General features: G+C 45.4%; 1 protein-coding gene across 1 annotated transcript in view; it reads left to right on the forward strand.

Moving 5' to 3' along the window:
* Window positions 1-9748: 9748 nt before the first annotated feature.
* LOC135912633 (uncharacterized) overlaps window positions 9749-15292 on the forward strand; it is a 41282-nt gene continuing 35738 nt past the window's right edge. The window contains exons 1-2 of the mRNA XM_065445122.2: window positions 9749-9896; window positions 13008-13085. Of these exons, the coding sequence (XP_065301194.2) occupies window positions 9893-9896; window positions 13008-13085 (82 nt within the window). The 5' untranslated portion in view covers window positions 9749-9892. The remainder of the gene's footprint in view (window positions 9897-13007; window positions 13086-15292) is intronic.

Genomic DNA, 15292 nt, shown 5'->3' on the forward strand with positions numbered 1-15292 from the left:
CTTCGGCATGACGGCAATGATTTCATTTCATTTCATTTTCATTTCATTTTATTTCAGCATTCTTTTTTACAGCAGAAAAAGAACACTAGGGCAAGAACAAAAAGCTGCAAAACAGCAGCTTGACTAGGCCCTTGCCCCTTTTCTTGGCAACAGGCACAGATTGATACAGACATTCAGAGTACATATATTCATATACACGCATTCATACCAAAAAACTTTCTGTTAATTTGTCAATAAGAGAGAGAGAGAAAAAGAAAGAAGTGCGCACATATTCACCAATAGAAAAAAAGACAAGTACTATAACATTTTCTTGAAACATTGTTTTTTAAACATTGTGACAACATTAATTTTTCAGAAACTTGCCATTGTAACTCATACAGCCACTTATAAGGGTATAATTTAGTACAGCAACATGCTTTTGTACAAAGGATACTCAAGAAATATAAGCACGACATCGAAGTAATGACGATGCTGAAACGATAGCCTGACGACGATGGCGTGGTAAGAATGGTATGACGATGGCGGCCTGAATAGATTGGATGTTGAAGTTACAATGACGGTGATGTAACGATCGCAACCCCAACCCAACGATGGCATGACAACAAAGAAGGACGACGACTTAATGACGATATTGCAGTTACCACCATGGCATGAGAACGGCACGAGGACAATGGGATTACGACGCGTGCACGATGACATTGTAATGTCGATGACTGTATCACGAAGCACGTGTAACGACGATGGCGTGAAGATGACGGCATGACGAGAGTGAGACGACAAAGTTAGAATGACGACGATGGGCACGACCACGGCAGAATTATCGCGACGGTCTGAGAATGAAGGCATGATTGTGACTGTCTGATGGTGACGGCATCTCAGGGGCAGCACATTCGCGACCCAATTACGACAGTATGATTACGACGCAATGACGAGTAAAGATTGGCGTCGATGGAACGACGAAAGCGTTAAGACGATGATGGCATGAGGGCGATTGGATGACGTTACAGAACTGATGACAATGACAAACCGACAGCATGACGATCGCGGCATGACGACGAATGTGACGACGATAGCGTGTTGACGATTGCATGACGAGAGTCCGATGACAAAACTGGAATGACGACGATACAATGAGCACGACGGCATCCCTGCCCTGAGAACATACCTAGCAGGCCAAACAATTTGGATCGCTAGGTTGGAGTAGAAGGTGTGACGATGGTAGCATGACATGAGTCAGATCAGGAAGCTGGAATGACAACTACTGAACGACCACGACCGCACCGCTATGGCGATTTGACAGCGACTGTGTAAACAAAAAGGGGCGACGAGTGTCGGATGACAAAAGCTGGAATTATGGCGATGCAAGGACCACGACGGCATCATGACCACGAGCCCTCACCTAGTGGCCCAAGCTTTTAGACAAATTGGGCCACTGGGTCGTGGTAGAATGCGTGATGGCAGCAGCTTGATGGTATTAAGATCACCAAGCGTTAATAACGGCAATGGAATGACCATGACGTCATTATGACCATAAACACAGTGGCCCAAGCCGGTGGGGTCGGCGTAAGAGGATAGAGGTATAGATTCCCAACGGCCGAAGTAGGCAAAGAATGTTATTCGCATTAAAAACACCGTGCTTGGATGCGCAAATGCAACGAATGCACTGTGGTGGTATTGGCACATAATAAAACGTGGTGGATGCATAGCGGGATAGCCGTTTGAGCGGACAGATGTGGCAAAAAAGCGTAAAGTTTGGGATCGGATTTATTCAGCTTTGGAATTGCTGAAGCATCGCAATAATTTCAACATTTCGTGAACGCTTGGCAAATGAGCACATCCGGAAACTCGGCGTGTGTGACAAGAGCTGAATAATGGAGGATTTTGGGTTGCAAGAGCTTCGAACGCTCTGAAACACAACAACGTGCGGTTACAGCTGCTGGCGTTCGTGGACGCTCATATTGACACCAAATGCCACGTCTGAACATTTGCGAGTGCTTTTGCAGGAATTATACAGAAGCATCGAAGAAACTTCTGGAGTTTAAAACCGTAAATCTTACCTGTAGTGGCCGGAATCATTTCACGACCACCGGGTAGCGATTTTCTGTTACGCTCGCAACATCTTGCACATAGCCAAAGCTTATCGGCAAAGTTCGCCCGTGTGGTCTTAATGACGGGCCGTTTTCGGAGCAGGCAGTCATGGAGCGCCGACCTATACAGTCATCAAACCACAAGAGAGTGAAGGCACTCTTGAACTTTTTACCTTCGTGTGGCCCATTGGGGAGACTGTAATTCCCATGGACTTTCACGACCATTCCTACATTTTTTGCCCGGTAGTTTACTGTTTCTCTGTGCTGCCTTTCTGTCTTTCATTTCCCCTTACCCTTCCCCCAGGCAGGGTAGCAAACCAGAATCTCGTCCGGTTAATCTCCCGGCCTTTCCCATCCCATTTATCTCTGTCTCTCTCTCTCTCTGCCTGTGTGTCACCGCATAGGGGTTTCCTTTTTTTAAATGCAATTAAATCGATTGAGTGGTTGATTGATGCGTTTCATCGGCGATGCACCTACGTAATGCGCCTCGAATGAAACTTCTAGGCGAAGAATGGATACGTTTTCACGTAACCGCGCCGGTTCCGTTCGTCACTCTTGAGGCCCAGGAGATATATATATATATTTATTTATTTATTTATTTATTTATTTATTTATTTACTTGTTTGTTTGTTTGTTTATGTATTTATTTATCTATTTATTTATTTTCGATACCTGAAGATAATGTTTTTGGAGCGCAACTTCTCAATGAGACTATGATGAGGATGGCTTGGGGTTGAGAGCTCGAGGATAATCGTGCCAACCGGAGGTTACTCTAACGCGCGCCGAACCTAAAAACTCATTGCACGAGCGGCCCTTTCTTTCTTTTCTTTTTTTAATGCGTCATCAATGGACTGCGACTGCCGAAGCCGGCAATCGACTCTGCAATCTGTTGCTCGGCAGGTGAACGCCATACATCCACTCAAACAGCAAGGCCCTCGTTGTTCAATGGCTGCCCACACCGCGACCAGAAAGAACTTCTTTTTTTTTGCGCAGGGTATAAATATTGCAGAATCATGACGTCACCACGATTACCAAAGAGGAAAGAACCCGGAAACGCCAGATTACGACGAAGGGGAGAGATATGCTGCGATGTACGACTGCTGTCAGGTGACCATGCGGTTCGTTTTCTTTGTTACCCCCTGCGGAAGTCGGGCTTCTCTGCTAAAGTGGAGAAAAAAGAACGCCATTCAACAAGAATAAAAGAAGGAAGAAAAATTAAGCAGACTGGAAAACCCGTCCGGCAAGAAGACAGCTCATGCCGGCAGCGCGATGAACCCGACCTTCACCGGATTGGCGTACGTAACGAGATTTTTTTACGTTTTTGTTTTCTAACATGTTTTTCCGTGCCACCCTGCGTTGCGCCAACGGTTCAGGCAGACGAGCCGTCTGCAAAGGGTTGATTCTGTCGGTTGGTTGCTTCCGCTGCGCGGCGACAAAAACAACGTCTATGCCGATTCGTCTGGTGAAAGAAAAAACAAGAAAAGTAACAAGAAAAACCACGTGACATCGTGCTCTTTGCATAAGCTTTAATTTTTTTTTCGCCATGTCACTTTTGCCCGCGCATTACGTTGCTTAAAAGTACGCTGTGTGTTTGCACAAAACCATGCAGTGTGCGAGATGCAATGCGACAATTGCAACCTTCTCGTCGTCAAACGGGTATGCAGGGGCTCTATAACGTAAAACTATTCCAAACTTTTCTGCTCATGTTCTGTAATCAGCCCTCTGTGATTGGTGAAAACTTTTGGACCACCCCCACGTCACCTGTCTATCACGCGACATCACCAAAATCACGATAGCTCCCCATATAATATGGCGTGTACACACTGATTATGCAAGATTTGACTGGCCGATAGAAAAACTGTCATTTCTTATTCGACGCCTTTTCGCCATTTGCCCTCGGCTATTGGTCAAAAGTTTTAGGTCTGCACCTACTACACCTGTCTGTCATGCGACGCCACAAAACCTCAAGAACTCACCGCGTCAAAGTGTACGCGTTAAAGATGCATTAATATGAAGAAGTAAACTGAATTTCCTTCTGAATAGCAGCAGGCTGCCGCTTTCCGAAAGGAAGGAAAGATGGCTGCCGCCGATCGCTGAGTCACTGGCTACTCGCACCTGCCAAGCAGCATGGGTTTATTTGCATGAAATAAAACTTTTTTGCGTTGGCGCGTAACGTTTTCGAGCACTTTCGGCATGTTTACGACCTCGTTCTGCCAACTCTTTCTTTCTGAGGATCCATTTTATCTTCATTCTTGAGCTTCCGTTGCATGCCGCCGCGATTGTCGATGAGCCACCGTAAGGTAAGTCAGGGGAAACGGACCAATCACAGACGCCGGCACCACCCTCCTCATTAGGTTATCGATTTTCAGTGCAGTGGCTCGGCCTCACCGAATCCCTCTCCACTTGAGCGCGCTCCTAGCCTCTTGTGAGCCAATTAGATAAGACAAACCGCTCAGTGCAGGTAATGTTATTCGTTTTTCAAGCAAACAAAATGACCTCCTATGAACGAGGAGAGCGTTTGACTGGTCTGTTGAGACAACCCTGCGGGTGACCGCCCGATGCTTGCGTCGGCAGGTACGCAAATTTGACACAAGGAGATTGGAATAAAAACATATTGGAATAGTTTTACGTTATAGGGCCCCAGGTGAAGAACAGTTAGCATAACACGAAACAGCCCAGACACGAATGCTTACGAAAATTGGAGCATTTTGCCGATTTTCTCTTGTTTTTTGATGATGACGTTACAAATCAAATGACATAAATGAATATTAACACAATTTCTTCTCCTCTATTTTTGGCCATGAAGATACTTTTGCACCAAAAGAATACCCTTCACCCGCTCCCCAAATAGCGTTATTCGAGGTAAAACATAATTATTATATAATTATGTATTTAGTAATAGGTTTTCTTATCTACCGACAACTAAGAATTCACTCCAGCTTAACGAAGAACACTACTGTGGTCTTGGAAATAACACTGAATCAGCATGTTGAGGTGCTAAACTTGGCGCTTGAAAAATGACACGCTGTGCTTTGTGGCCTTAACGAGTCGATGTTAGGCCCACTTCGGTACCTAAGTACTTCAAAAATTGGTGTTACGCCTTAGAACGCACAAAATAAAAGACACCTTGTTGGTCTTTCAGTTTGTTTGTAATGTCGCGTCGCAGAGCTTCTGGCTCTCTTCATTCATCATCATCATTATTATCATCAGCCTGGTTACGCCCACTGCAGGGCAAAGGCCTCTCCCATATTTCTCCAACAACCCCGGTCATGTACTAATTGTGGCCATGCCGTCCCTGCAAACTTCTTAATCTCATCCGCCCACCTAACTTTCTGCCGCCCCCTGCTACGCTTCCCTTCCCTTGGAATCCAGTCCGTAACCCTTAATGACCATCGGTTATCTTCCCTCCTCATTACATGTCCTGCCCATGCCCATTTCTTTTTCTCGATTTCAACTAAGATGTCATTAACTCGCGTTTGTTCCCTCACCCAATCTGCTCTTTTCTTATCCCTTAACGTTACACCTATCATTCTTCTTTCCATAGCTCGTTGCGTCGTCCTCAATTTGAGTAGAACCCTTTTCGTAAGCCTCCAGGTTTCTGCCCCGTAGGTGAGTACTGGTAAGACACAGCTATTATAGACTTTTCTCTTGAGGGATAATGGCAACCTGCTGTTCATGATCTGAGAATGCCTGCCAAACGCACCCCAGCCCATTCTTATTCTTCCGATTATTTCGGTCTCATGATCCGGATCCGCCGTCATTACCTGCCCTAAGTAGATGTATTCCCTTACCACTTCCAGTGCCTCGTCACCTATTGTAAATTGCTGTTCTCTTCCGAGACTGTTAAACATAAATTTAGTTTTCTGCAGATTAAGTTTTAGACCCACTCTTCTGCTTTGCCTCTCCAGGTCATTGAGCATGCATTGCAATTGGTCCCCTGAGTTACTAAGCAAGGCAATATCATCAGCGAATCGCAAGTTACTAAGGTATTCTCCATTAACTTTTATCCCCAATTCTTCCCAGTCCAGGTCTCTGAATACCTCCTGTAAATATGCTGTGAATAGCATTGGAGAGATCGTATCTCCCTGTCTGACGCCTTTCTTTATTCGGATTTTGTTGCTTTCTTTGTGGAGGACTACGGTGGCTGTGGAGCCGCTATAGATATCTTCCAGTATTTTTACATACGGCTCGTCTACACCCTGGTTCCGTAATGCCTCCATGACTGCTAAGGTTTCGACAGAATCAAACGCTTTCTCGTAATCAATAAAATCTATATATAAGGGTTGGTTATATTCAGCACATTTCTCTATCACCTGATTGATAGTGTGAATATGATCTATTGTTGAGTAGCCTTTACGGAATCCTGCCTGGTCCTTTGCTTGACAGAAGTCTAAGGTGTTCCTGATTCTATTTGCGATTACCTTAGCAAATAGTTTGTAGGCGACGGACAGTAAGCTGATCGGTCTATAATTTTTCAAGTCTTTGGCGTTCCCTTTCTTATGGATTAGTATTATGTTAGCATTTTTCCAAGATTCCGGTACGCTCGACGTCATGAGGCATTGCGTATACAGGGTGGCCAGTCTCTCTAGAACAGTGTGCCCGCCATCCTTCAACAAATCTGCTGTTACCTGGTCCTCCCCAGCTGCCTTCCCCCTTTGCATATCTCCCAAGGCTTTCTTTACTTCTTCCGGCGTTACCTGTGGGATTTCGAATTCCTCTAGACTATTTTCTCTTCCATTATCGCCGTGGGTGCCACTGGTACTGTATAAATCTCTATAGAATTCCTCAGCCACTTGAAATATCTCATCCATGTTAGTAATGATATTTGTCTCTTAACGCATACGTCTGATTCTTGCTAATTCCTAGTGTCTTCTTCACTGTTTCTAGGCTTCCTCCGTTCCTGAGAGCATGTTCAATTCAATCCATATTATACTTCCTTATGTCAGCTGTCTTACGCTTGTTGATTAACTTCGAAAGTTCGGCCAGTTCTATTCTAGCTGTAGGGTTAGAGGCTTTCATACATTGGCGTTTTTTGATCAGATCTTTCGTCTCCTGCGATAGTTTACTGGTATCCTGCCTAACGGAGTTACCACCGACTTCCATTGCACACTCCTTAATGATGCCCACAAGATTGTCGTTCATTGCTTCAACACTAAGGTCCTCTTCTTGAGTTAAAGCGGAATACCTGTTCTGTAGCTTGATCTGGAATTCCTCTATTTTCCCTCTTACCGCTATCTCATTGATCGGCTTCTTATGTACCAGTTTCTTCCGTTCCCTTCTCAGGTCTAGGCTAATTCGAGTTCTTACCATCCTGTGGTCACTGCAGCGCACCTTGCCGAGCACGTCCACATCTTGTATGATACCAGGGTTAGCGCAAAGTATGAAGGCTATTTAATTTCTAGTCTCGCCGTTCGGGCTCCTCCACGTCCACTTTCGGCTATCCCTCTTGCGGAAGAAGGTATTCATTATCCTCATATTATCCTGTTCCGCAAACTCTACTAATAACTCTCCCCTGATATTCATAGTGCCTATGCCATATTCCCCTACTGCCTTGTCTCCAGCCTGCTTCTTGCCTACCTTGGCATTAAAGTCGCCCATTAGTATAGTGTATTTAGTTTTCACTCTACCCATTGCCGATTCCACGTCTTCATAGTCTTCTCTCTTTATTAACTTTATTCATTTGTGCTTAATTGGTAGAGAGGAGATGAGCTTTTTAACCGCTGGACCGCTTTTCATGTCGTTCTCTGCTGTTGTTGTTGTTGTTTATTTATTTATTTCGGTACTCTCAGGGCCAGAGGCATTACAGGGAGGAGGGGCATACAAAATCGGTGGCAGTTTTCTTCAAAAAGGCCGGGATGTGGTTCCAGCCATTTCCAGTTCGAGGAATAAATTAATTTTTACAAAGGCTAGTTCGGCATTACGGTATTCCTACCTTGAAGTTGTGCTCAGTGCGTGAAGATATATAAAATGGAAAGCGGAGTAACGTATCTTTAAAAATAGGGTTGGTACAATAAATATGGGAAAAAGACATAAGCGAAAATATTTGCGGCGCTGAGAAAGAACGGGAACACCATGTGGAGATTTCATTGCAGATACGCTTGCTGTTCGGGGAATAATTTGAAACAATAAAACGGCGGCGCGGTTTTGAATAGACTATAAAGCGTTACTTGAAGTGATCTGATTAGGTTCCCAAATGAAGTAAGCATATTCTAGCTTAGGCCTCATTAACGTCATGTCTAGATGAAGGTTAACGGTGCTGTTAGAAGCTATGAAATGGCGCCGCAAGAATCCGAGCGTGCGGTTAGCCTGGTTAGATATGTAGTTCACATGCATTTTCCAGGTCAGATTGTGTATTAAGTGAATACCCAGGTACTTGTACGATGAGACAGATGATAACGGAGTGTTGTTAAGAAGATAGCGAGGGGTGTATTCAGGAGCACGGCTGGAGATACACAGGTGTTTGCACTTAGGGGTGTTAAGTGCCATGAGCCATTCGCTGCACCATGAAGAAATTGCATTCAAGTCCGTTTGCAAACATGCTTCTTCAGAGGGATTAGTAATTGAACGATAAAGCACACAGACATCTGCGAAAAGATTTATATCTGCTTTGCTTTCGTAGACTATGGTTTTCTTCATTATGATCAATCGCATTTCGCTTTATCACTATTGGTAATATTGGCACTTCTTCCGTCTCATTTTTTAAAACCTTATACAGTGAAAGCTCGTTAATTCGAACTTCAATAATTCGAACTTATGGATAATTCGAACTGTACGATTTGGTCCTGCCAAGCTCCACAGAAGTCTATGCATAAAAAAGTCCGTTAATTCTAACGCGAGAAGGTTCCCTCACGGATAATTCGAACTACGCTCGCCTGGCACACGGCCAGAGAAACGAGCCTACTGCCTACACACAAGGCTGTATTGCCTCCGAAACGGAGAGAACGGCGAGAGAAGGCAAAATCGGAAAAAAATCTAACCGACGCAGGGTCAGCCAGAAGGCAGCGGCGGCTGCCGCCTCTCCGTTCTACGTAACCTCCGAGACTTCTTGCCCATTGCGAATCTCGGAGGCTTTGCAAATCTTGTACAGCTGCTAATGTTGTGCGGAGATGTCACGGCAATCGCCAAAACACAGCGAATCAAGTACGTCGCAGCTGCGCTTGCAATCAAGAACCAACGAATCAGGACCTTCGCCACCTTCACATGTTCAGCGTCTTTGTCTCGGCAGTCTTCATCGGTTGTGCACCTCTGTTTTCAGCTTAGGAGGTATCGGCCGTCGCGATTCATTGTGATGGTGTTAAGCCTCGGCTAGCGTTCGTTTCGGTGGACATCGGTGGTGTGGCACAGTGGGACCCAGAGCTTCGACTTGAAGATGGCGTGTGCCCACGGCACACGCCATCACTTTCTGACTCGCCATATTTCTGACATGCCCTACTGCTTCCAAATCACAGTGTACTGTTGCTCTCCTTCACTTTCGTTAGTTCGAACTTTCGTTAATTCGACCTGAAGCGACTTCCCCTTGCGGTTCGAATTAATGAGCTTTTACTGTATCTTTCTTTCTCTCTCGCTTTTTTCTTTCCTCTCATCTCGGGCATTTGGCTGGTAGCGTTGAGCGACCGTTAAAATTTAACGCGCCAGCCAGATAGGCAGCGTTCCACGGGATATCTGCACGTGGCACGCGGCACGAGAAAGCAAACAAAGAGGAAGACACCGACGTTCCCGTTGCTGTGTCTATTCCAGTTTGTCGACGCAAGCTCCAGAGCCACCTCTTCGCTGCTGACTCACCGAGAATCCGGAAAGGACAAAAAATGGGTGAGTGATTCTCAGCCTTGTCCATGTTGCAACGATGACGCAACTTTTCACTTGGGCTTCTCTCCACGTCATTCAGCGCGGGTCAATCACTCCAATGTCGGTTGGAGCGGTGTTGGGGATTTGAATTCGAGAAGGATGTGGATATCTTGCGGACAGCCGACACAGATATCTGAGCGACATTCTGTTGGCGATTTAGACAAGTTTCCGCACAGTATTGAGTGCTGGCGTGAAATGAAGCAGCCGAAATCCCCCACGGTTGAGCGTTGGGCCAAAAGAGGCGCGGCGTAATCGATGTTTTCCAGTGCGTTACACAAGGACGGCAGAAAAAGCATACACACAGAGCTGAACTTACAACTGAACTTCACTTTCCTGAGCGCAGCTATGAGTGAACTTTTAACCAGGGAAACGGGAAAAAAAAACGCAGGTTAGACACGCAAAAAATTGTAATCAGCGGAAGCCAACCCGCCACAGGTGTCACTTATTTCGCGACATGAAAATAGCAGCGAAGCCATATAATGAAACTCTTGTTGCCCTGTTTAGAAACTAGGCTGTGCTTCGATGATTTCTCGTGCCATTTTTATCTATGCCTCTCGCAACCAAAATGCCCCTTCCGAAATAAACAACCTGTACTGTCACTTCGTTAGCATACAGCAGCGCGATAACATGCAGACTAACTGGCGGAGGGAACAGTTTTCAGTAGGGCATGCTGCGATGTGGCGTCAGCAGATTCGCCGCTCGCCTTCGGGTACATCTGCTCAGCGTCTCACAGGACTGGCTGCTGGAACGTGTAGCAGCGCGCACAGTACTCGAAACGCGCACAGCCATGGACACAGCTTGACTGGATGCGTCGGGCGTTATCAGTGCGTCGACGCTGTGCGCGTCATGCTTATCGTTCCAAAATGTCCGGTCAACTTCCTTGTCTGCCCTAAACCGGGCGGCATCGGCATATTTCTCATTGTTCCTGCCATTTACTGTTTCTTTCTGCCTTTCGTATTCATCCGGCCATACGAAGTCACTCCTCCGTTATCACCAGAATCAATCACTACTATTAGCGGGTGATAGGATCGATATGAATACACCCTCCGCCCCTCCTCCCCCCAAAAAGAAAGATAGCAACGTTTTTTTTGGCAGATGATACAGCGGTCTTGGCTTGAACTGTGTCAAGAAATCTGCATGCATCTAAAGTGACGCGACCACGTGGGATACGGTATAGTCCCCATGGCAACTCTCGAGGTTGTTTCAGCCTGTTTCTCAGTGGCAGAATGCCTAAAAGCAATGAGGTAGGGCTAGAGTGTAGTAAAGGGGGCATATAGTTTCCCACAATAATTACTAGAGGGAACTCTGGCGCTACAATCGTTCAGCCACCATAGGAATGAGTGTATGAATTTGTCTGGTATTCGAGCTTGTGGATTCAGACGTTGTTGTTGCTTTGCTTATCACGCAATATATCTACTAATTACAAAGATTCGGCTTGTCGAGGTGGTCAAATCGAAACACGCCTAAGTGTCCATAGGCACTGGCATGCTCGCGAAAAAAAGATCACATGGGCGTATTACGTCACTCGTCGATGCATGTGTCCGCGGCGTAATGGTTTTAATATCGAGCCTTTCTGCTAGAGGTCCTGTGTTCGAATCCTGCCGTCAAAAAATTTCGATGACACTTTCCTGATTATTCAGTACGAAGTACATTGTTGAAATTTATGAGTTTAAAATTCACGAAGCCGTTTGAAGCCAGAAGGACGAAGTATAGGCAAACACATGTGACTCCCCTGCCAGCTGAAACGCTTCCACTGCAACTCCCGTAGACACTAGCGCCAAGGCGATTGAGACAAGACAAGTAGTAATTATTGTATAAAACTCAACGAATGGGGGAATGGGTCCAGCGCGGGCTCCCCACTGAGGCATTTCTTTTTGAAATGTTGGTGTCGCCATAAAGGCGGTGAGACATGTCTAGAGTGTACTAGACACGGGGAGTTATTCGAACTCTAATAAACATGGTGAAATGAGGCCGTCCGATGCGACATTCATAGCGACCATCTCGTAAGCCATCGCTATCACCTATGGCATAATGAAATGTTTAGCCTGAATGAGCCCAATTGCTCATTGAGACTTGTATCATGGTGCACAAAGTGCTTAGGGCAAATGCATATATATACATATATAGTTAGGCTGATGTATTTTTTCGGTGCCCTGACGCCTCGAAAAATTACACACTCCGGCTATATTCGCGAAAGCAAATTGATCCCGTGTTCCTTTAATTGCTCTGTGACTTATCCATTGAAGGTAGGGCATTAAATATGGATATTTTGCAAGTTAGCTCATTGGATTTTGTTAATTAGTCTCACCGCTAGAAATACTCCGAAGTGATCAAGACGACAATGAGCAATATTGGGTCTTTTTGCATCCATGTGCATTGTTCTTGCATTTTTCAATGCTTCGATCAGGCAAGCAATCTGAAACAGCTGTTACTTACAGCTCGCAACTTCGTAGGTTTTAGGTAGGGCGCCTTATTATACGCTTTCCACTTGCCTTACTTAAATAATGCGCACTTCTGTTAAGGTTTCTTTCATTGGCCACATATAGCCATAAATTAGTCTTATATTCAGCCACGTACGCTTTCCATGTTAAGCGACGAAAGCCAAAGCATTTCAGAATGTCATGCGCTTTTCAACTACCACATACGACCAAAACATGTCTCATGGCGCTATGTGACCTCGGATGACTTCGGATCATATATAACATGAAGCAATAAAACATATGTAGTAAGTAAACATATGCATGTAAAATGGCTGACAGCGATAAAGCTGCGAAACCAAAATAGATGATAATGAACTCTGGCAACCTTGTTGAATTTATGGTTGCTACTGTCTTGTTCTACTTTTTCAGGAATGACTTAATCGCTATTCCAAAGTATTTTCCAACTGAACGTCTTACTATCAACAACACACAATATAACTCAGCCGTAGCGGCGTTGCCTGTTTTGTTGCGCGGAAACCTCACAATATTTTGTGAAAAAATTTGTTCTAATAACAAAACTTGGCTGAGTGCTGTATAGCTTCATTACGCATAGGGTATACTGATGGCTCCGTTCTACTTGCCGTGGATCCTGCAGCGCAAACTGACTTCTACGAACCCGGTTACGCGCCTGAATACCTGCCACAGGACTACTCCCATGTCCCTGACTACTCCGGTAAGTAAATGAATGTTTTGCTGTGCATACAGTTTTATTAGAACAGCCGCACAGCAATGTCATGCAATATCTGCTTCGTTTAAATGTGTCCTGCTAGGCCTGTCAAACTTCCGTATACTTCGTCACATACTTCGCAGGCAACGCTTTGGAATCCACGCACGGACACACCACTCCGTGCGTTTCGTGGTGCAGTTGTTCTTATTCTGCGACGTTGTTTACTTAACTGATTCGTCAATTACAACTACAAGTTGTGGACGTAAGGCTACGTCGAATAATGTACTATTTGGGCATCTTTGTGTTTCCAGTATGGGACGCATATAGCAGGTCGGCGAGAGCAAGAGGTGTATTGCGGTCGCCGGTCGCAAATATGGATCACTTCCACTGGTTCGGTTGTGACATAGATCAAAAACTTGCGACGCGCTGCATGTAGGCTATACGTCGTATTTTGCAGCACATAAGAACGAAAGTTCGTGTTGCATCCAATTACGCGATCTATACTTGTATATTTCTGTCATAGGGAACGCGCGATATTTTCGTCGCGAATACGAGTTGTGAGAAGTCCTCGTAGCCTCCGTGTCGTACTTACCGTATAGGAAACACGGTAGCGCATCTGAACAATGCTGCGTCGGAAGGCTTGGGCAATATTTTCCCGCTATACGCAGCTGACAGCCCCAAACGTGGCTCGTTACTTTTGTCGTCTTTGAGTTTCGCTTTCTCGTCGACGTTTTCACTACGCGTCGATGTGCGTCACGCCTACATACGCCTCATTGTTCGGTCGTCACGATAAAGAGCACTCTGCCAGGGCCTAGAACGATGCCATTATGGACGCAGCTATGGAAGAAGGAGAGACTAAGAGAGACCGTCAGGCGACGATCTTGAAGCCTAGCCATAAACAACACGAAAGCAAAAGGCAAGCGGTGGTTTCTAGCCGCCGAGCGCGCTGCAAGTAGGGGGAGAGGGAAACATGGAGCGGGCAGCGAGTGGCTACGGCCGATCGTGAGAGAGGAGGTTGGCTTGACGAATATAGCGGCCGGACGTCATGCTGCGCTGTGGACGTCATGCTGTACGTCCTGTATGACGTCATGCTGGACGTCATACTGGACGTCATGCTGTGCTTTGCTGTCCGCTGAAGAAGTTCCCGGCAGGACAGCGTTTCACGTGCAACGAGGAAGCCACGACAGCAATCCGACGGTGCTCCCACTGTCAGGCAAACGAATTCTATATTACACGGGTATCTCAAATTTAGAGCTGCGATGGGACAAATGTCTGAACAGGTGTGGAAACCACGTGGAACAATAGTGTAAGGTACATAGAATAGTAGCCCCCCCCCCCCATACCTATAAGTACCTATATGCACCTTATTTTGGCTAATAAAAGATAGAGGCAAATATTTGTGATTCGCACTCGTAGATAAAAGCTGGGATATTTCAATATAAGAGATTTGGTCCGCTCACACGAGACGCTTTGAAAAACTTTTTTTGCTAAGTGAGCTTGTGGCGGTGGCACCCACACCTTCGGCGCCTTTTTATTATGGGGCTGCGGGTTTTCTTTGTTTCTGGGCTAATTGATTCAATGGTACAATTTTGTAGCACAATGGCACAAAACATTCTAGGTAACGTGCAGATGAGTTAGTGTTTAACAGGCCTGTCTTAAAGTATTCCTTTTTCTTTTTTGCTTGCTACGACAGAGTGGAGATATTTACTTCTTGAGGCCAGTCATACGCACCAATAAAGAATCGACGAAGACTTTTTAGTTGGCTTGATCATATTTGGCAACTATCGACTGAAGTTTCTTAACTGAATTTCTGCTTAAAACGGTCGCTTTGTTTAGAATGCAACATACTTCATTGACATCGCTTCTCTGTTTTCCTAAAGAAGATAATTTTCCATCAATACACGTTTAGAGTTCGAGCAAACCTTCCTCTGAAAGAATTTATCGTTCGCCTGTTTTAAAAATTGTCCTTCAAAAGTTTTTTTTTTTCTGGCGCACTTCGAATACACGGGAAATGCTTGTCCGCAATGCAAGTGGTACCTAAAAGCGTCCTGTGCGATTGCTGGGAACTCCAGCAGGATAGCAAAACGCTACACAATCCTACCGAAACGGCCTGAGTGGCAGTCCGCCACTTCCATATCAAGTTTTGATTGATCAACATCTGGATTAGTTCTCAACGACTTATCCATGATTTGAGCAGTGCACAGAAGACAGAT

Source organism: Dermacentor albipictus, chromosome 7, assembly GCF_038994185.2.
Source record: "Dermacentor albipictus isolate Rhodes 1998 colony chromosome 7, USDA_Dalb.pri_finalv2, whole genome shotgun sequence".
Lineage (NCBI taxonomy): Eukaryota > Metazoa > Arthropoda > Arachnida > Ixodida > Ixodidae > Dermacentor > Dermacentor albipictus.